The sequence below is a fragment of the Helianthus annuus genome, chromosome 6, assembly GCF_002127325.2.
Source record: "Helianthus annuus cultivar XRQ/B chromosome 6, HanXRQr2.0-SUNRISE, whole genome shotgun sequence".
Taxonomy (NCBI): Eukaryota; Viridiplantae; Streptophyta; class Magnoliopsida; order Asterales; family Asteraceae; genus Helianthus; species Helianthus annuus.
The window spans coordinates 76,963,398-76,986,605 of NC_035438.2; the positions used below are offsets into that span (position 1 = coordinate 76,963,398).

At 37.0% G+C, this 23,208-nt stretch overlaps 1 protein-coding gene across 1 annotated transcript; it reads left to right on the forward strand.

The window, feature by feature from the left end:
* Nucleotides 1–17,932: 17,932 nt before the first annotated feature.
* On the forward strand, nt 17,933–22,309 carry LOC110865785 (26S proteasome regulatory subunit 6B homolog). Its single transcript, XM_022115106.2, has 6 exons — nt 17,933–18,480; nt 19,871–20,101; nt 20,310–20,468; nt 20,556–20,708; nt 21,850–21,933; nt 22,009–22,309. Exons 1-6 carry the CDS (start codon nt 18,037–18,039, stop codon nt 22,141–22,143), a joined length of 1,206 nt encoding a protein of 401 aa, XP_021970798.1. The 5' UTR covers nt 17,933–18,036; the 3' UTR covers nt 22,144–22,309.
* The last annotated feature ends 899 nt before the right edge of the window (nt 22,310–23,208 follow it).

Consider the following 23,208-nt stretch of genomic DNA (forward strand, 5'->3'; position numbering starts at 1 on the left):
AATATGATTTATAAGACGATAAACATAAATCTTTAAAGAATATATACAACTCGATTATCACAAGCAACTTATTTTGAAACTTCCAAACCTCATGTTTCGTGCTTCTGTTGGCCACCAAATATCAACATTATATGGAATCCTTCTATCTTTTAATATTCATGATCATGTGCATACGCCTCCTTTATTATTTTAACTCCACCCCTGCTTTACGACTACCTAACCACAAAACTACCAAGAAGATCATTGCAAGCCTGCAACCCCAAACGCTTCCATGGTCAGATCCATCAAGCGGCAGTGGTGTTAGGGTGTTTGGTGGAGTATGTGTTAGCTTCAGAGAGTTCCTCACCATGAAGCCACCGGCAACCCCCGCCTCATTTAAAACTGGCATCCTCTCCGCCACCAACACACCACGTCACCATGGTACCACATGCAGTGATGGGAAACCGTCGTCGTCGCTGCTAGATACATGGCAGACACACCACACCATCACTACACAACCGATCAGCATGTTCCTCCTTCACTGCCACTCCTATCTCTCTATCTCTCTAATCTGTGTCCTCTATCGCTGCGCTCTTTCTCCTGTTTCACTCTCTATCTATAGACGTCGGAACGGTCACGATCGTCTTTCTTGTTCTCTCTCTTTCTATATTTTTCTCTGTCTAAAATTATCATTGTGGCAAGGGAGTGGAAATGTGTAACAAATGGTATAAAAGATAAATAGTGGGTGGTTAGAAATCCAGCACATTGCAAAATTATCTGCCACGCAGGTGGAATCATCCACCACGTTGCAAAACCACCTGCCATGGAGGTGGTGGTACTTATCATATAAAAAAGGATGGTTAATTGACGCCGTTAATACTGTTCATTCCCTATCTCTACTATCATATTTTAAGGGTCCTAATATTAATACATGGCAAAAACTTATTTACACATGGTGTATACGGGCCGTATACAGTTATACGACCCATATAGAATGAAATAAAACTAACAAAGTCTGTGCCTGCAGACTTTGTCAGTTTTTTACATTCCATATCATGTGTAAAAAATTTGTCTGGTCGTATAACCGTATACGACCCGTATGAAACGAAAATTAGATTTTATCCAAATTATTTAAGGGATTTAAGGTGTCAATCACACAAGACATTTTACAGTCGTTAGGTGGTCAAATCTTTCTATAAGTAGAAAAAAATAAAACATTAACAAGTAACAAAGATTGAAGAATAAAAAAACGTGTCGTATGACTGTAATAAAAAGGAAGGGTGAGGCATTTGATGAGAGTTGTAAGGAGAAGCGTTTTAATCACTTGTTTCGAATCATCATAGAAGACGTGTCGGGTTCTGCTAGAAGAGTATCAGGATTTTGTTGGTTTGTTTCTAGGTAGGATTTAGAATGTTTGAAGTATTCTTGGTTCAATACCAACTCTTCTGAAAGACAAGAATACAACGTTCATGTATCACAAGGAATGACCGATCTAAGGCAGAGAACCTGATTTAGATACACAAATTCATCACCGGTTTCTTCAGCACAAGTACATACACAATTTGTTGGAAGAACCCGACACGTCTTCTGCTAGTTACTCTTTTCTCCGATTTCAACAAATCTTTCAAGGTCTTAAGTGATGGACAATTGGTTAAAAGATGTAGAAGAGTTTGTGTAGAGATCTTTACGTACAAATTTGCATCATCCTTACGGTTACAAATGAAGTATTAAAAGATGTTACTTTCTTGACAATATGGTTTCTCGACAAATGAAGTATTATCTGTCATTGCTGCCTATTCGGTTGGTAAAAGACATAGAATGGTTTCTAATACAGGCTCTTTTAGAGAAGCGTTGGGATTCAAGGGTTTATGAGTAAAAGATGTTAGCTTCTTGACAGTATGGTTTCTCGACAAATGAAGTATTATCTGTCCTTGCTGCCTCTTCGGTTGGTAAAAGACATAGGATGGTTTCTAATACAGGCTCTTTGTCAGTTGTGGTTGATTTATAGGAGGAGGTTATAAAACGAATATATGTTTATGCGAATTCCCAACATCCATGCTTTATTCTCTTTAATCTATTAGAACGATCCTTGTTTTGTCACGTACATGCGTTTAATTCCTAACATCCTTATTGTATCAGACTCTCTCCCCTCCTTTTCTCTCTCTGACAACCCTAGACCCAAACCACTGCAATCCACCACGTTCTGCGAAAAAAAACATCATCTGTTCATCATTGTTCTTTCTCCCCCTCCTTTTCTCTCTCTGACAACCCTAGACCCAAACCACTGCAATCCACCACGTTCTGCGAAAAAAAAAACATCATCTGTTCATCATTGTTCTTGAAGATGAAGATGAAGAAACGAGGGTTTATTCTCTTTAATTTATTAGAACGATCATTGACTTGAATTTATGGATTTCGGTTGCGTCAGAAACTTAACAATTTTCACAGTGGTACCAATGTCCTACTACTACAATCCTTCCAATGCCTGATTCCGATACAACCCTTGATGTTGAAACCGGTTTTACCTCATGAAAAGGAAAGAAAGAAATTTTTTTAGAGAAGCGTTGGGATTAACGGTTTATGACTCAAAGTTAACATTCAGATTCAGATTCAGGAAGCAGATGATTAGTACTGTTTGAGAAACTAACAAGGTAAACTTGAACCGTTAGTAATGTTAGATGTCATTTTGGTTGAACCACAACCTATTACAGCACTGTATGAACCTGTGTTTTGAAAATAGACTTTGTTCTTCGTTTATTGGATCGTTATAATAGATGAAAGAGGTTTTTACCATTTTTACCATATGTATACAGGTCGTATATGGTTTATACGACCGTATACTCTTGGTAAAAAAGTATTTTTACCGATCGTATACAATGTATATGATGTTTGTATACGGGTCGTATATTGTTATACGGCTCGTATACAATGGGTAAAAAATGGTAAAAAAGGGTTTATTCTCTTTAATCTATTAGAATGATCCTTGTCTTGAGAACCTGATTCTGATTTAAACAATGGAATTTGTGGATCAACAGAAATAACTGAAAATAACTCACCATTCTCTTGCACCTGTATACGTTGATTGTGGATTTAACTTGCAAGAATTGTGTCCGTCGCATGATAGAAGAACCCAACACGTCTTCTGTGATGATTCGAAACATTCACGAACCACAATGGACTCAGACTCATACTACTAGCAGAAGAACCCGACACGTCTTCTGTGATGATTCGAAACATTCCGAATAACTAGCAGAAGAACCCGACACGTCTTCTGTGATGATTAGAACGATCCTTGTTTTGTCACATACATGGAAAAACAAGGACCATTAACCTCTTTCAACCTACCAAAACACCAAAACCCGTACCGGTGATTTTTATCCATACTATTCTTCATAGCCATATTCCCACTCACAAGTTGTTGATACATATCATCCGATCAAGTTGAGCTTCCTGATACATATTGTTCGTAAGAAACTTTTCTTGCACTGAACCTTCAGTTGTGTACCCTTCAATCTTCTTGCGTATTTTTCTAACTTTATGCTTGCATCCACCACAGTGAATATTAACTTTGAGTAAAAGAGTTTGGAAACCGGACGGAATCTACGAAGAAACTGTTGGAATTTGTGGATTTCGGTTGGTTCAGAAACTTAACAAGAGAAGCAACTAAAAAAATACAATTGATTTCTCTTCCGGTTACCAGGCCTATCATCTTCGTCTACATTTGGTTTCCTCAACGAAGAACCATCAGCCATTATCAGATGTTGATTGTTGAAAGTTTGAACTGATTATTTGTTATCAGGTGAGTTTCTGCTTATAGTTCTTTCTCGGCACTTTTATATTTAATCTGATTTCTTGAAGTTAAACAACATGAATTTATAATGGCCGATAATCCGTTCATAATCGTCGACGACGTCACTGCGGTTTTTTCTCTTCCGGTTACCAGGCCTATCATCTTCGTCTACGTTTGGTTTCCTCAACGAAGAACCATCAGCCATTATCAACCCTTTTTCCTTTGGTTTCTGGTTGATTTTGAGGGTGAGGGTTTTGAATTGATTCCTACGCTCAAGTTTCAACTACTGGAGTGAAATATTTGTTGGAATTTGTGGATCAATAGAAATAACTGAATACAACCGGTCAAATCACACACTACATAAAGTGTAAACTTATTGTGTGTTGTAGTTTGGAAAGATGACCGAATAGAGATCTGAATCAAGATTTACGTCTGATGTCCAAGTTTGATCACATTTGACTTTGTTCTTCGTTTTTTGGATCGTTGTAATAGATTAAAGAGAGTAAACCATGTGAAAAAAAAATTTACCGGATCATTTTTACCCTTTAAATACGGGTCGTATACTATTATACGGCCGTATACAGCATGTGAAATTTTTTTTACCGATCGTATACTATGTATACGATGCGATGATTGTATACGGGCCGTATATTGTTATACGGCCCGTATACTATGGGTAAAAAATGGTAAAAATTGGTTTATTCTTTCTTTAATCTATTAGAGCGATCCTTGTGATCATCAACCGGCTTTGAACGACTGTAGAACACTCGTAATCCTCAACCGGCTTTGAAACCGGACGGAACCTTTGGCTGCTTTCATTTGAATATGAAGATGAAGATGAAGATGAAGATGAAGATGAAGATGAAGATGAAGATCAACAGAAATAACTGAAATAACTCGCCATTCTCTTGCACCTGTATACGTTGATTGTGGATTTAACTTGCAAGAATTGGGTCCGTCGCATGATAGAAGATACATATCGTCTGTTCAAGTTGAGCTTCCTGATGCAATTTGTTGGAATTTGTGGATTTCGGTTGGTTCAGATCTCGGAAGTACTGAATAACAGAAATAACAGCTTCGGTTTCATCAACCGGTTTTTTGATAAATCATCTGTTTCCTGAATCTGAATCTGAAAGTTAACTAGACCCTTCAAGTTGTCATTCATAACAACTAAGAGTCTGGAGAAGAGTATATTGATATAGGAGAGTTGATGAAATTTTCCAAGCATTTTATCGTGTGTTGTAATTTTAATGAAGCAATGAAGATTGAATATGCAAACCGCATCCGTCTTCTGTTATGATTCGAAACATTCCGAATAACTAGCAGAACCTGACACGTCTTCTGTGATGATTCGAAACATTCCGAATAACTAGCAGAACCCGACACGTCTTCATAGCCATATTCCCACTCACAAGTTGTTGATCTTTGGGTGGTGATTTACTCCCGAACAAACCATGCCCACCTTGACCAGAATAGATAAGCGTATCACTCGATCCACTTACATTCGAATAACACTGAGAATCCACAACGCTTATGGCCAGATTCTTTCCTTCAATCTTGGCAAAATCAATGCCTGCTTGTTTTATTATCACAAAAGTACTGAACAACCGAGATAACAGCTTCGATATTTATCACCAACTCAACTTTAGTAGTGTTTGTTTGAGAACCTGATTCAGATACACAACGGTCCTTTGCTTCGTCCACTAGAACTATTTGTGTATGCATTCTTTTGGTAGTTAACAACGCTAATTAGAAAAAATGTGTAAAATTTTAATCAAATCGATTGCTATAACATGATGGATGTGACACACACAGATAGATAAGCTGTCACAGTTGTCAAGACTGTTTGTCGGGTTTCCAATGCTCACACAGGGTGATAAATGTAACAACCCTCACCCGAAACTATAAATAATTATTTTATTTAACCTATAGGAAACCCTAATTGAGACACCCAAGTAATTTGGCATAAACCCTAAAATTTTTAGAACAATCGGAATCAGGATCAGGACCCCTAAAACTCAGGGGGGATAAACCCTAGCTTATGATTATCCATATAATACGCTGTCGAAATTGAATTTATAAAAACTGTCGACTCACCTAAGCTAGTTGGACACGTACCTACCCTACCCTAAAAATGACTTCCTAGGCGAGTAGCGGAAGAATCCCTGTCACCTTCCGCGACACGCGGGAGATACAAATTTTCAGTATAAATAGAAGGGCCTGGCACTTGCATTCTGGTGTTCGTTCGACGTAGAAATTCCAATTCTACGCTAAGTTATAGCCAAAATACTACACAAACACACACTAATCTCGAAACGCTGCCGCAATCAGGGTATAACTCGATCGCTATTACGATTCAACGTCCGATCGATTATAACTATCCAACGATAGTCTGGGTGCTGCTCAATTGAGCTTATACTTTGATTATTCGTCGTGATTTCGACTTGAATATTTGAGTGCTGTTCGAATTCGGACTATGCTCTGTTATTCGTTGTGAATCCGATTGAATTATCAAGTATTGCACTGATTAATCGTTGTGAGGGTTTAATCTCGTGAATTGACGTAACTGCTGTATTAGTTACTAACCTGTGTGTGTGCATTGTGTTAAATTAGGTTTAAGCAAGGCTAATCAGTAGGCTTATATCAATTGCTCGTTAATCTGCAATGTGAGTCATTCTTCTTTTTAAATTGTTTTCTCACCGTTTGTGAGTAAGTATTACAATACCTCAAATTATTTTCAAGGTTATAGTTACAGGGATTAAGTCTTTGTAATCACCAAATTACAGCTGGTATGTGGGGTATTGTGCACATTACTATTTTTATCACTCTAGGTGAGTGAGTATCACTCTATGTGAGTGATTATTACTCTGTGTGAGTAAACCGTCACTAGTTGGGGCGACGGGACCCAATAGTGGTATGACCACAGTCACAGATCCGGTCGAGTGACAAATACCCATTCTTGATAATTGGTTGATAGAAACATTGTAATCGCTCTTAATACTGTGAATTATAACAAATCTGTTTTTATAAAACCTGAATGAACTCACTCAGTATTTCCCGCTGACAAAACCTTTTTAAAAACGCTTTTCAGGTAATTACAGTAGATGGGAACAAATGATGGATCCGGCACAGAAAGGCATCAAGAAGTGGCTTATTTTATTAATTAAATCAAATTAAGAAATATTGTTTTTATTAAAAGCTACCTTTGTAAAATATGGGTTTATCCCATCTATTTAATAAATAAAATCCGGTGTTTCTAAACTCTGATATTTTTCCTAACTCATGGTCCTGATGAAATTTCCGCTGCAATGATTTTCAAAATAATCACCGGTACCACGGGACTGCTCGCGGCTCCCGATTCCGTCCAGGGTGGGTCGGGGGCCGTGACAGAAGGTGGTATCAGAGCTAAGCCACTGCTTTAAGCCTATAAGTGTTGTGATAATAATACTTAAGCTTAAATAAAAAGAGTTAGGAGATTTCTATTAAATGGTAGCACAGCTGATAGCAGTTAGACTTGAACATAAGAAAAGATGCCTTAGTATAAGCTAAGCCACTGGTTTACACAATTAGGTATTATAATAATACCTAAGTGAAACGGAGAATTAGAAACTTAATATTATCTGATGGCACTCTGGATGGTATTTAGACTTGAATTTAAGAATTTTGCCTTAAAATAAATTTTAAGGTAAATTACTTATATAATGTAATGGATACCGGTATGACGGTTAGCAGGCAATAGCACTTAATTGCTATTTATTCTTGCTTATTGATATTATTTGGTCTAGAATAAGATATGTTATGGGAATACAAATTTCCTTGATTCTGGATAAAAGCCCTAATAAAAGAGGCACTTTTTGAAAAGATACTATTTATGGGAAATAGAAAATTTTCTCCGGCAAAACTGGGTATAGAGTAGCAGACTCTCCAGCTTGTCCGGACATATTGAGATTACCGCTCCGGCGCAAACCGGATAAGACGGGGTAAATGATATGTCAAATCAGTGACAAGATTTCCCTAAATAGTATCATGACCAAATACCTGAGTGGTTCTTGGAAATATGAATCTGTTAAATACATTGACCTGATAAATGGTATGTTTATTTCAGCATGTAATTATATAGATAGGTATATCTATAAGGAAATTCCAAAAACCCATAAGGATTGACAAATTGAAATAAAGCACAAGCATCCGTGTCTAGAATTCTTTATCAGGAATCTCTTTTCCAATATCAAACATTATTTTGTTTGATCATTTACCTCGTAACTCATACAATGAGAACTCTTTAAAGATGGGATATCATTAGTATAAAAATTTACAATGCACAAGTAAGAAACATATAAAGTTGTGCTAATGCACAAGAAAACACATGAAACTTAAAATATACGTCCACAGACGTTGAAATATATCACACACGACTTTCCAAGGCAAGACCTTTGAAAAGTATAAATTGGACACGATGACACCAATACTAAATTCTATCAGTAGAAAACTACTAATTAGAAAGAAACACTCTTGCCACACGATTCTACAAACGACACAAATCTCGCTAAGGTACGTTCCATAATCACACTGCAAAAAGGAATCACATACCTTTGTAAATTCTCTATTTTGTTTTATTTCGACATTCCATAATAACATCACACTAGTTATCACACGGAAATCCAAGTAAAGTTTTTATATTATTAAAATTCTGACTTCTGCCTATAGTAAGTTAACTCTCGTGTTTCTACTCCTTCTAATAGACATCATACCATGAGGATTTCTTTCATAGTAGCAAATTTTTACATTTCTTGGTAAATCCACACGTTCATTGTACTTATGGTTCATTCAAATTAGGAAGACCATAGGAGGACATTATACCAATTGTTGTTTTATCAAAAGTTCAAATATTATTTCGCTATAATTGATCTTTGCATAGTAAAACCTCGTTTTACAAAGCAATGAATCTTTAATATCAAATCAATTTCTTGAAAAACTCGATTTTCCATGGTTTCTGTTGTAATGATGTTCAAACCTCCTTATTACAACTCGTTTTGTTCAAACCCAGTTAAATTGTTCGTAATTTGTATTCAATTCCAGGTCCCATATGATATTTTAAGCCATCATATTCAAATTCAAAATAATCCCAATAAGCACTTTGTTTCTCTTGAAACTATAACATGTTTTTGGCCTTCGACTTCACTAAAATGTTTCTTTGATCACGATCACCCTCTGGTGACATTTCCACAAAATCTGAAGATTGCGCTAATCTCGGATTTAATTATTTATTTAAAATTATTTATATTAAATTTGCCTTATTAATTTATTCTATATAAGCAATCTTAAAACAATCATCTACTCAGATAATGATACACAAATTCACCTCCTATTCCGATATACTCCCATTTAAGTTTATGTTAGTTTCATTATTTGTAATAATATATCAGTATTTTAATACTCTGGTTATTGTCAGAAGCAGATATTGAGTAGCCTAGCCTTAGTTAGGCATGGACTGATCACCTATGCTTAAAAAAGGCAGCACTAACCAATATCCAACCATAATAATAACCATTTAAATGTATATAAATTAAGTTATCATACTTATTTATTCCAACAGTCAAAAATAACATTGTGAGCATTTGCATGCACTCTTAACTTTGTTAAGAAAAGAGAAATTGTACGCCAAATTCTCGAAGTATGAATTCTGGCTACAGGAAGTGCAATTCTTGGGTCATGTGAAAAATCACGAAGGTATCCATGTGAATCCTTCTAAACTAGAAACAATTACGAAATAGAGGGTTCCGCAAACAGCCATAAAAGTTCGAAGTTTTCTAAGTTTAGCTGGATACTATAGACAGTTTATTAAAGATTTTTTTCTAAGATAACTAAACCCTTAACTAAGCTAACCTATAAAACAGTTAAGTTTGAGTGGGGACCTAGACAAGAAGAAGCTCTTAAGATAGTAAATCAAAGGTTAACAAGTGCTTCAATTTTAGCATTGCCAGAAGAAACTGAAGATTTGAAGTATATTATGGTGCTTCAAAATTAGGAGTAGAATGTGTGTTGATGCAACGCAAAAAGGTAATTGCGTATGCCTTCAGGCACTTGAAAAAGCACGAGGAAAATTATACAACTCATGATTAAGAATTGGGAATTATAATTTTGTCCTCAAGATTTGGAGACATTATCTGTAGATACAAATCACAAAAACTAAAGGTACGTATTTGGGCAAAACAAACTAAACATGAGGCAAAGAAGATGGATGGAAATCCTAAATGAGTACAACTGTGATATCCAGTATCACGAAGAAAAGAAAATGTAGTTACAGATGCTTTAAGTCATAAGTATCGTAAAAAGCAAAGGCGAGTCCACGCTCTTAGATTAAATCTACGATTAGATTTAATGGAGCAACTAAAGAAAGTTCAAGAAACAGCAATCGAAGACGATGCTGAAGGAATAAAAGGACAAGCCAAAGAATTAAAACGAGGAAGTGATAGAATTTGGAGATTCCCTAAGAAAACAATTGGGTACCTAAGCAGGGAAAATTAAGAAGTAAGATTCTAAAGGAATCCCATAGATCTAGGTATACTATGTACCCAGGTAACAATAAGATATACCAAGATTTAAGAAATAACTTTTGGTAGATAGGAAAAAAAAAATGGACATAGCCAGTCATGTATCTAAGTGTCTTACTTGTTCACAAGTTAAGACAGAGCACTAGAAACCTTCAGGATTACTCCAACAATTAGAAATGCCTATATGGAAATAGGAACTCTTAACAATAGATTTTGTTACTAAGTTACCCAAAACCAGAAAAGGTAATAATGCGATTTGAGTAATCATGGATTGATTTACCCAAATCAGCTCATCTTATAAACTATGAAAGAAACCTTTAGCATGGAAAGGTTAACCAAGTTGTATGTAGATGCAACAGTATCCTTACATGGAGTTCCACTCTCCATTGTATCGGACAGAGATAGTCGTTCCACTTCTCATTTCTGGACAAATTTCCAAATAGCAATGAGAACACGACTAAATTTAAGTACAGCTTATCATCCCCAAACAGACGGACAAAGTAAAAGAACCATTCAAAACCTTGGAAGGCATGTTGCGAGCATGTGTGATAACCATTCAAGTAGGATAACCATTTACCCTTAATTAAATTCTCCTATAACAATAATTATCATTCAAGTATCGAAACTGTTCCATTCAAAGCACTGTACAGACGCAAGTGCAAAACTCCAGTTTGTTAAGCAAAAATAGGAGAAAGTTAATTATCAGATCCTAAAATTTTACAAGAAACCCCTGACAAAATAACCCAAATCAAGAAAAGACTAAAAACGGCCCGAGATCGCCAGAAAAGCTATGCGGACAATCGCTGCAAGCCATTAAAGTTTCAAGTCGGAGACAAAGTACTTCTGAAAGTTTCTCCTTGGAAATAAATAGTACGATTCGGTAAGAAAGGAAAACTGAGTCCAAAAGTACATAGGACTATTTCCAGTAATTTAACGTATAGGACCATTTGCCTATCGTTCACGACTACCAGAAGAATTAGCCAGAATACAGGACATATTTCATGTCTCCAATCTCAAGAAATGATTAATCACTGGTAGTACCTCTTCAAGATATAGAGGTAAATGAAAAGTTAAACTTTGTTGAGAAACCCCTTCAAATGAAAGATCGAAGGATGAAATTTCTCAAACACAAACGCCTAGTATTAGTCAAAGTCAAGTGGGACCCCAAGGGAGGACCCTAATATATTTGAGAACTGGAATCAGAAATGAAGTGGAAATACCCTCATTTATTCCAGTGAAATCTCGAGGACGAGATTTTTCTTAAGGTGGGGAGGATGTAACAACCCTCACCCGAAACTATAAATAATTATTTTATTTAACCTATAGGAAACCCTAATTGAGACACCCAAGTAATTTGGCATAAACCCTAAAATTTTTAGAACAATCGGAATCAGGATCAGGACCCCTAAAACTCAGGGGGGATAAACCCTAGCTTATGATTATCCATATAATACGCTGTCGAAATTGAATTTATAAAAACTGTCGACTCACCTAAGCTAGTTGGACACGTACCTACCCTACCCTAAAAATGACTTCCCAGGCGAGTAGCGGAAGAATCCCTGTCACCTTCCGCGACACGCGGGAGATACAAATTTTCAGTATAAATAGAAGGGCCTGGCACTTGCATTCTGGTGTTCGTTCGACGTAGAAATTCCAATTCTACGCTAAGTTATAGCCAAAATACTACACAAACACACACTAATCTCGAAACGCTGCCGCAATCAGGGTATAACTCGATCGCTATTACGATTCAACGTCCGATCGATTATAACTATCCAACGATAGTCCGGGTGCTGCTCAATTGAGCTTATACTTTGATTATTCGTCGTGATTTCGACTTGAATATTTGAGTGCTGTTCGAATTCGGACTATGCTCTGTTATTCGTTGTGAATCCGATTGAATTATCAAGTATTGCACTGACTAATCGTTGTGAGGGTTTAATCTCGTGAATTGACGTAACTGCTGTATTAGTTACTAACCTGTGTGTGTGCATTGTGTTAAATTAGGTTTAAGCAAGGCTAATCAGTAGGCTTATATCAATTGCTCGTTAATCTGCAATGTGAGTCATTCTTCTTTTTAAATTGTTTTCTCACCGTTTGTGAGTAAGTATTACAATACCTCAAATTATTTTCAAGGTTATAGTTACAGGGATTAAGTCTTTGTAATCACCAAATTACAGCTGGTATGTGGGGTATTGTGCACATTACTATTTTTATCACTCTAGGTGAGTGAGTATCACTCTATGTGAGTGATTATTACTCTGTGTGAGTAAACCGTCACTAGTTGGGGCGACGGGACCCAATAGTGGTATGACCACAGTCACAGATCCGGTCGAGTGACAAATACCCATTCTTGATAATTGGTTGATAGAAACATTGTAATCGCTCTTAATACTGTGAATTATAACAAATCTGTTTTTATAAAACCTGAATGAACTCACTCAGTATTTCCCGCTGACAAAACCTTTTTAAAAACGCTTTTCAGGTAATTACAGTAGATGGGAACAAATGATGGATCCGGCACAGAAAGGCATCAAGAAGTGGCTTATTTTATTAATTAAATCAAATTAAGAAATATTGTTTTTATTAAAAGCTACCTTTGTAAAATATGGGTTTATCCCATCTATTTAATAAATAAAATCCGGTGTTTCTAAACTCTGATATTTTTCCTAACTCACGGTCCTGATGAAATTTCCGCTGCAATGATTTTCAAAATAATCACCGGTACCACGGGACTGCTCGCGGCTCCCGATTCCGTCCAGGGTGGGTCGGGGGCCGTGACAATAAACAACGCTGATACAAACACATGTGTTTCGAAATAGGCTTTGTTCTTGGTTTAATGAAGTTACACGTAACATCTTGTTTGAGAACCTGATTCAGATACACAACGGTCTCTTTGCTTCGGGTCACTCGACTCAATACAAACCCCAAACGCGAGCACGGTTTGAAACATCATATCATCTACGACATTAGGCACAATAACAACAACAAATTTTCTAATCAAAGGATTCCAAATAACAAGGACCTGTAATGAGTGATGAAATTGGAGCTATCGATGAGAGATTTCCATGATTTGGAGACTGATCGGAATCGAATCAGTGATTTTACTGGAAGCCGTTTGATTATTTCCTCTTGGATCTCGAAAGGCACGTTGTCTGACATCTTGATTTTGATTACCAACTCCCCATATCAATTTCTAGGGTTTTGATAATTTGGGGATTTTAGGTGGAACGATGTACCGTCATTTTCACTTTTGTAGGAGGGGGTGTAATGAAGTTACACGTAACATCTAGTTATATTCAGATTTAAACAATGCCCGCCTCAACTGAGATAATGGACATCCATCAAGCTCAAAAAGAAAACTTGTGTTTCCCGTAGTCACAAAAGATTGCGGTTTGTATTTCGCATAGCCACCGTTTCCGTAGTAAAAAAACGGTTGGGTTTGCACATTCAATCTTCAATACTTCATTAAAATACCACTAGTAGAAGAACCCGACACATCTTCATGTTACGGAGAATGTTCTAGAAATTGAAGGAAAAGGAAAAGATTTGTTGAAATCGAATTTGACAACTATGACAGCTTATTAAAAGTAGCAATCACCTCCAATCATTTCCTGGTCAAATCACACACTATAAAGTTTAAAGTTATCGTGTGTTGTAGTTTGGAAAGATGACCGAATAGAGATCTGAATAACAAACTGTAGAGCACTTGTTTGTGTCGGGTTATTCTGCTAGTTACTCGATCAATGGACTGATCGGTAACATTACTCTACTTGTGCTCTGATTTAAGCGGCGTGTTCCGATCAACATTGTTAAAAGTGATGAAGAGTTTAGAAACCCTAGAATGATGGTGTTTTTACGGGAAAAAACGTGATACTTGAAAAACATCCATATATACGGCCAGTATACAGTTATACGGCCAGTATACACTTGGTAACATCAAAAACCTCCCAAAATAAATCCATTGAGCCGTATAGTTTTTACAAATCGTATACACATGTATACGGCTCGTATAACTATATACGGGCTGTATATAGTAAAATAAAAAAAAACATTCTCTACGCATTTTCCTATTCAAAAACATTCTAAAATATACGGCCCGTATACACTAGGGATGTGAAAATAAGATATAGGGTGTGTGGGAACAAGGGGGGCCTATTTTAATTATTTTGTATTTTACTTTTAAATCTTTGACTTCTCTAATATACATCTTTAGCCCCTCTATTTAAAAAAAAAACTTTCTTTTATTGGTTAATTTGTGTAAATGCGTATCTAGTCCATTTTCTTTAACTTTGGTAGTATACACATTTAGGTGTTGTTTCTTTTTTCAGAGGTAAAATGTCTGCAGTCTGTGGACCATATATGCAGACATCTGTAGCAGAAGAGGTAGACGTGGACCAACCCTCTGCAGTCTGCAAGAAGAAGACTGTTTGTTTTGAGTTTAATATGAAAACAGACTTCAAATAATCATAAAACATACCATACCAGAATTGTGAAACAAATAATCATAAAACTTCAAATAATCTGAAAACAAACTTCAAATAATCATAAAACATACTAGAATTGTGTCGATTTTTGGCTTTGAAGGTCGGATTTGAAGGGGGTGGTCGGCTGTGAAGGGGGTGGCTGGTTGTGAAGGATGGCGGCTGAGGAGGGAGGCCATTTGGGGAAGATGGCGGTGATACTGTCGATGGGGTGATAACGTCGGCGGCGGTTAAGAGAGTGTCGGCTGAGGAGGGAGGCAGCTGGGGGAAGATGGTCGTCGGTGGGGAAGAAGGTGGACGTTGGGGAAGAAGAGGACGGTGAAGGGGTGGCCGGTGGGGAGGGTGGCGGCTAGGAGGAGAAGAGGGGTGGAGGAGAGGTGCTAGGGTTTTGATAAGAGATGTCTGTGTTTTGAGATTAGGAAAGAAGAAGAGGTTATAAGTGTTGGAAAGAGGGTTGGAAGAGGTTGGAAGAGGTGGGAAGACATTAGACCATGTCTGCGTGGGGAAGAGAACGCGCAGAGGTTTGAAAACATTTTTAATGAAATGTCTTCTAAAAAACAAACGGTCTGCAGAGGTAAACGTCTGCGCGACACAGACATAAGAGGTCAGAAGAGGTTTTTCTGAAAAAACAAATGCCACCTTAGTCTCTCGACTTGTATTCCTTTTTAGTATTTCACCTTTTTAGCCTATTCCCCTTGCTACCGTGATGAACCAATACGGAGCGTTAAAAAATTCTTTGATGACCATATTTTTATCTACATCTCGATGAAATTTTATTAAAACTATGTTATAAGTAATATGTACAAGTATCCGAAACTAGGGCTGTAAATGATCCGAACCAACATGAACAAGGCCTTGTTCGTGTTCGTTCGTTAAGGAAATAAATGTGTTCACGAACGGTTCATGAACACTTACCGAACGTGATTTTATGTTCGTGTTCGTTCATTAAGGAAATTAGCGTGTTCGCGAACGGTTCACGAACACAAACAACCACAAATAAATTTGGCGAACGCGACGAAGGATAAAGATAGATGGCCCAGAGAGTAGCACTCGAACTTGAATCCCTTATTGTGGAACGAAGGTCGATCGTATTCGCCGATGTAAATAATGAGAAATGAAAGGGAAATGATGCATAAACAAGGTGAAAGTGGGTTTCCTAGTTTAATTGTTAGGGTAATAAAATAAATAAAAGTTTAATAATATAAAAAGTACAAATAAAACATAAAAAAGTACAAAGATCTTCAACTAAAACACAAACATACGAACATAAACGAACACAAATCAACGAATGTTCATGAACACGTTCACGAACACCTTACCGAACGTTCACGAACACAATCGAACGAACGAGACCTTCGTTCATGTTCGTTCATTTAACTAATCGACCGAAATTTCTTGTTCATGTTTGTTCATTTATTAAACGAACGAACATAAACGAACTTCCCGCCGAACGGTTCATGAACTGTTCGTTGAACGTTCGGTTCGTTTACAGCCCTATCCAAAACACAAACATACATGTTATTAAATTGAGAAATATTTGGATTACCGCCCAGTAACGCAGATGGGGCATAAAATCTAGTTATAGAGTAAATACAAGTATATTCTAGGGTTTAAATAATATTTTAACTAAAATCACAACATTTAAACATAAACATGCTTTTAAAATTTTATATAGAGAAAAATGCCCGGATAGTTCTTGTGGTTTACCATTTTTTCATCTTTAGTCCCTAAATTTTTAAAATTACAGCTATAGTCCCCAACTTTTGCAATTTCGTTACCGGATAGTCACTGGCACGGATGGGGGTTAGTTTTTGGTGTTAAGTGTATGTGAAATTACTAAATTGCCCCTTACTTCAACAGAAATAATTAAACAATAAAACAATTATAATATTTAAAATAAAGTGGGCCCCACCTTTTTTAAAAAAAATAACAACCTCTCCCCCACTCCTTTCTTCCTCTTCGTTTTTCCGGCCGGGAAGTCCGGCGACAATTCCGGCCACCTGGAAACACTAATACACATCGATTGAACGTGTTTTTTTTGTATTAATCACTTATCTCCATCTTATACCAACCCACTAACAAAGTATCATCCCATAATATGCCTTTTATGTATATCTGATTAAACAACCACCTCCGCATAATCGTAACTCGATCCCCAACTGTTAACTGCCTTAGACTTGTATAAATAGAGGGCCTAGATCACATTCAGACTCGTCAAACTTGACACAATATCCAAATCTCTCCTCTACGATTATCTATCTTCTCGCCAGAATCCTAAACTCCGACCAACTCGCCATCGTTCAATTCCGAGCACTTCTGAGGTACAAGACACCCGCTGCCGTACACTTTCACTCACCGCCTAACACCATCGGAATCACCACCACCATCAACCTTCACCTACCACCTAAAACCACCAGAACCACCACCGGCTTGAGGCCTCCTGCACCTGAGAAACTAATTTCTCCTACACCTCAACACCCACCGTCGAACCACATGAAAACATCGTCAATCCCCTTGAAACCATCGTAGAACCACCTGAAAACGCCATCGAACCACTGTCGAACCCCTTAAACCCCGTCGAACCCCTAAAACCACTAACCAAACACAAATTGCACAAAAATTCGTTATATCAGATTAAGAAATTACGTTAGCTTGCAAAGGTATTGGACCATCTGACCAACGTTGTTCAGCCCCACCGCCGTTTATCAGCCACTGCAGGGGTGTGCCCTCTCCGATGTCAGAATTCGAAAGGCCACCAACACCCTCTCCGATTTAAGAATTCAAAAGGTCACCAGCTATTGTTTGGTTGTGAGAGCACAGAGCAGAACAAGAAAAAAGAGTAGAAAAAGGGAGAGGGGTAGGTAGGTGGGGCTTAGGTTATTTATTTATTTATTATTAAGGGCATTATAGTAATTTCATACCCTATTTAACTGAGAAAATTAACCCCATCCACGCTAGAGACTATCCGAGAACAAATTCGTAAAACTTAGGAACTATAGCTGTAATTTTAGAAAGCTAGAGACTAAAAATGAAAAAAGGGTAAACCACATGAACTATCCGAACACTTTTCTCTTTTATATACTTCCATAAAACAACTAAAATTTATATACTTCCATAAAGAATCCACAGATGAATTGCTCCACAAGAAACTCCCGTAAAGAATTCACATATGAATTGCTCCACAAGAACCCCCCAATAACCTCACACCTCCCCTTCCCCCCAACAAACAATGGCAGCAACGATGGTTCTCAACCCTCCACCACCACCATCCTCCACCACCACCGACTCCGACGACCTCTACACTCACCTCAAAACCATAGACCGTCAACTCGAGTTCATCGAAATCCAAACAGAGTACGTAAAAGACGAGCAGAAGAATCTGAAACGCGAACTGCTGCGGTCGCAGGAGGAGGTTAAGCGGATCCAGTCGGTGCCGCTCGTCATCGGTCAGTTCATGGAGATGATCGATCAGAATAACGGTATTGTTGGATCTACTACTGGTAGTAATTATTATGTTAGGATTTTGAGTACTATTAATCGTGAGTTGTTGAAGCCTTCGTCTTCTGTTGCCTTGCACCGGCACTCGAATGCTCTTGTTGATGTGTTGCCGCCTGAGGCTGATTCCAGTATTTCGCTTCTTAGTCAATCCGAGAAACCGGATGTTACGTATAATGTGAGTAATTCTAAATAGTTTATTGAATTTGGAATTTTATTTATGTTTTTGGTTTGGTGATTGTTGATTGATTATGTAGGGCTTTCTTGAAATATGGTTGCTGGAACCGTAATTCTGATTGATTTTACATAGCTGTGGAATGCGTAAAAAGCGAGGGCATAGCATAAACATTTTACCATTTTTAGGGATTTTAGACATGTTTTAGGTTTGTTTACGTTAAGGCTAGTTTATGCCAGGCGATTTTTGGATGTTTTAGATCAGTTTGGCCGGAATTTGTAGGTTTTTTTCCGGAACCTTGCTGGAATGTTGCTACAACACCTGGATGGCCGCAAGGCGTTTTTCTTGTGACGTGCCTCGCCTAAGGGATTAGGCGTGCGCCTGAAGGGCTTTTGAGAATATAGGTTTTGATAGTAGGAAGTGAATCTAGGAAACCTAAATATTTAGTAAACGCGTTTTGAATTAGTTTATGTGAAGGTAGACATGTAGTGCTGTAATTTGTTTTTGTGGCCTTTTAAAACAGTGAGCATGCTTCTGGTCTGTATGTTGTATACAAATCAAAGAAAATTATCTCAAACTTAATATTATATGATAGATTGCTATGTTAGACGTTAAAAAGGCTTTCACTATGTTGGGTAGTATAAGTATAAACTATAAAGAGCCTTAGTGCATTGAGGTTTTACCATCAAGGGTGGTCCAAATGTCAGATTGTGGCCATATTATTGCTTCACTAAGAATTTGCATTGACTTGCACTCTCACACGGAATATAGTATGTGTCAAGAATAAACATACGTCAAACTAGGTTCCTGTTTTTTGTGGCATATAGCTCAGATACATCATAACCACCAAAAACTAAAGATACATTAATGCCAAACTTTGACCCTGTTTCTTTTTGCTTTAACATTTTGCGCTTTGTGGTGACGTTAGACCTGCTAATGTATATCACTGTATCCTGTTACAAACAGTTAATTTTCAGATTTCTTATAATAAAAGGAAAGAGCCTACATGTTTCAACATTATTATGTTTTATTCTTATAATAATATTCGGCACCTTATGAGTATTTCTCTGTGGGAGCTTTTTTATCAGATTTAAGCTTACTGCTATTATGCTTGTCTAGAATATCACAAACCACTGCCATCTCTTGGTTGTCTAAGCCTAGGATATATCATATAATAGTGGAAGATTCAGGTGACAGGCGTTTTGAATATCGATTATCAATGTATCTTCTATAGCTTGTATAGGTCTCAGGGAATGTTTTAGCTTAAGTATGCTATACAATTTAGTAATTTCCAAACTACTGTCTTTTGGGATTATGTAAGTCTGCTAAAAATATCTCAAAAAGCCAATGAATGAAGTTAACGACTCTCCCTTATTTTAAAATTTTGCTATAGGATATTGGAGGGTGTGATATTCAGAAGCAGGAAATACGTGAAGCTGTCGAGTTACCTTTGACTCATCATGAACTGTACAAGCAGATAGGAATAGATCCTCCACGCGGTGTTTTGCTCTATGGTCCACCTGGCACTGGGAAAACTATGCTTGCCAAAGCAGTGGCAAACCACACTACAGCAGCCTTTATTAGAGTTGTAGGCTCAGAATTTGTTCAGAAGTATTTAGGCGAGGTATGCACCATAAATGAGAAATAATATTTAATTGAGTAAAATGTCATTTTTGTGCCTGAGGTTTGCGGAAAAACAAACCTTTGGACGAAAGTCGCAAAGCTGGCCAAACGTTAGGGACGAAAATGACATTTTACTCTATTTAATTTTAATTAGAATCTAATACGCTCGGTCAGGTTATAATTTCTTTCAAATATCATGGTTGACGTAGGGCCCGAGAATGGTTCGTGACGTGTTTCGCCTTGCCAAAGAAAATGCACCTGCAATCATATTTATCGATGAGGTGGACGCAATAGCTACTGCTAGATTTGATGCACAGACTGGCGCTGATAGAGAAGTGCAGCGAATTCTTATGGAACTATTAAATCAGGTGAGCCAAAAGGGCCAATATGTAACTTTAGATTTAGTGGTCTTGTTGTATGGTATTAACCCCAAAGTTGATGTCTTGTTCATGTAGATGGATGGGTTTGACCAAACCGTGAACGTTAAGGTCATAATGGCAACTAACCGAGCTGATACTTTGGACCCTGCACTTCTCCGTCCCGGAAGACTTGACCGCAAGATCGAGTTCCCTTTGCCCGATAGACGACAAAAGAGGCTTGTTTTTCAGGTGAAATGATAGATTTTCACTATTTACACTTCTAGGGAGAGGATCATGAGAAAACTACAGATCTATGCAGTTAATATCGGTGATATATCGGTGAAATATCGGTTATATCGGTCATATCGGTCCCCTAGTAAAATATCGGTGTCAAATATCGGTACCGATATTATCGGCGATATTGACCGATATAACCGATATCTCACCGATATTTGACTGATATAACCGATATATCACCGATATTTGACCGATATAACCGATATATCACTGATATATTACTGAATTATTATTGTTAAATTGCTATATATGTAAATTTTTCATTATATTAAAATTACCGATATACCAACGATATCTCACCGAGATAACCTATATCTCAAATATCGGTCCTTGACGGATATCCGATATTTTAACTGCATAGCTACAGATAAATGAGAAAACTCTAAAAAAGCCTAAAAACATGCCAATTTTTTATTTTTACAAATTTTCGCTACTTTTTATATATAAAAAAAAACATTTTTTTCAAAAAAAAGAACTTGTACTGCACATGTTCATTATATGTGTACTGCACATGTGCATTATATGCTTAAAGTTAGCTTTTGAGTTTAGTTTAACTTTTAGGGTTAGGATTAGGATTTAGTTTTCGGATTAGGATTTAGGATTAGGATTTAGTTTTTGGATTAGGATTTGGAGGTTTAGGATTAGGATTAGGATTTAGTTTTTGGATGTGTGTGTGTGGGGTGGGGGGGGGGGTTGCGGGTGGAGGGGTTTAGGTTTTCTTTCGGGTTTATGTTTAGGGTTTACTTTTAGGTTTTCTGGAGGGGGGGGGGGGTTAGGCTTTTGGTGGGAGGGTGAATTTAGGTTTTTGGGGGGTGGGGGATTTAGGTTTTTGGGGGGTGGGTTAGGCGGTTTAGGCTTTTCTGTATTATTGCACTGCACATGTGGAGTGCAATTTTTGTTTTTTTATATAAAAAGTAGCGAAAATTTACAAAAAAAATTGTAAATCTTTTTCGGTATGTTTCTTAGGCTTTTTTAGTTAGTTTTTGGTTCTCATTTAAAGTAGTTTTTTCATGATCCATCCCCTACACTTCTAAGGGGTTCAAATATCGCCCGGAATGTATTTTCAATGCTCAAGACCGAAATTGTTGTGTAGGTTTGCACTGCTAAAATGAATCTGAGTGATGAAGTTGATTTGGAAGATTATGTTTCTCGACCAGACAAGATCAGTGCTGCTGAGGTAATGTTTTTGTCACTAGAATGTTAATGTTACGGGCCCCTTTTCTTTGCTATATTAGATGTTTGTTGCCTACAGATCTCAGCAATTTGTCAAGAAGCGGGTATGCATGCAGTGCGTAAGAACAGGTACGTTATTCTTCCCAAGGACTTTGAGAAGGGATACAGGACCAATGTAAAGAAGCCCGACACTGACTTCGATTTTTACAAGTAATCAACTCCAAATGTACCCTACTTTCATGATTTTTGATATGTTTGAGAACTTGTAATTCTAGTATTATGTTTCAATTGGCTGGACCAATATTTATTGTAGTCATGAAATCTCTGAAAAAATACTTGGTCGTTTGTTTATGCAAATATTTAAATGTTTTTTCTTGTTTTGATTTCGTCCTGTCCGCCTTAATTTTATTCTTAGGTGTTTTTTCAAACACATCTTTTAGGCCTATTGTCTGATAACATATAAGAATGCCGATCAATAAACCAAACAACTTTAATAGACGTTTGGTATGATGATTAATGATCTCGACGTTGGTAAGCGTAGGAATATGCATCAAATGTATACTTTGTTTATTTATACATGGTCCATACCCTGTATGCGGGTTTTGATGGATCTGTGCTGGGTTTACTGGTTTAGGTTTGTAGCTTCTTTGGCACACACAGCTAAGTTTCTTATGCTGTACATTAAGCTAGCTTTTTTTGGTTCTACATATAGACAAGATATGATTTGTTTTCTTAAGTTACTTTAGTTGCAAGTAAAGTTTGTTTCTTTGTACATATAGCTTCTTTATATCATTTATGTTGTTTGTAATCTGTTTACAATTTTATTTTTTGGTGTTGAAAGAAGAAAATATTATTATTATTAATAATTAATATGTAAAAACTTCTAGCGCTTCACGTTCGAAGGATTTGAAAATGAAATTGGAATTGGAATTTGAATATAAATGATATGGTGTCTGGTTTATAAATTTGGTAAAGAAATTGAAACGTCCAAATAAATGACTAAACTACCCCTTTATCAAAATCCCTCTCACTGTTCTTGCCAATTGCTCCATCGAAAGAGTTGATTTTCTGTTATTGGATTTCGTTTTCGTATACTATATTTCAGTGATTTTGATTTCTTATAGTATTGGTCAACCATAGTTCAGAATTTGAGTTTTGATTCATCCTCGACCATCATTTGATTTAAGTTTTTTCTTTTTTTGGTTTAATTTTGGTTGAACGCTTGGTTCGATTCAAGCTTTGATTTGTGTTAAAAAAATAAATCGAGCGTGTTGTGAAA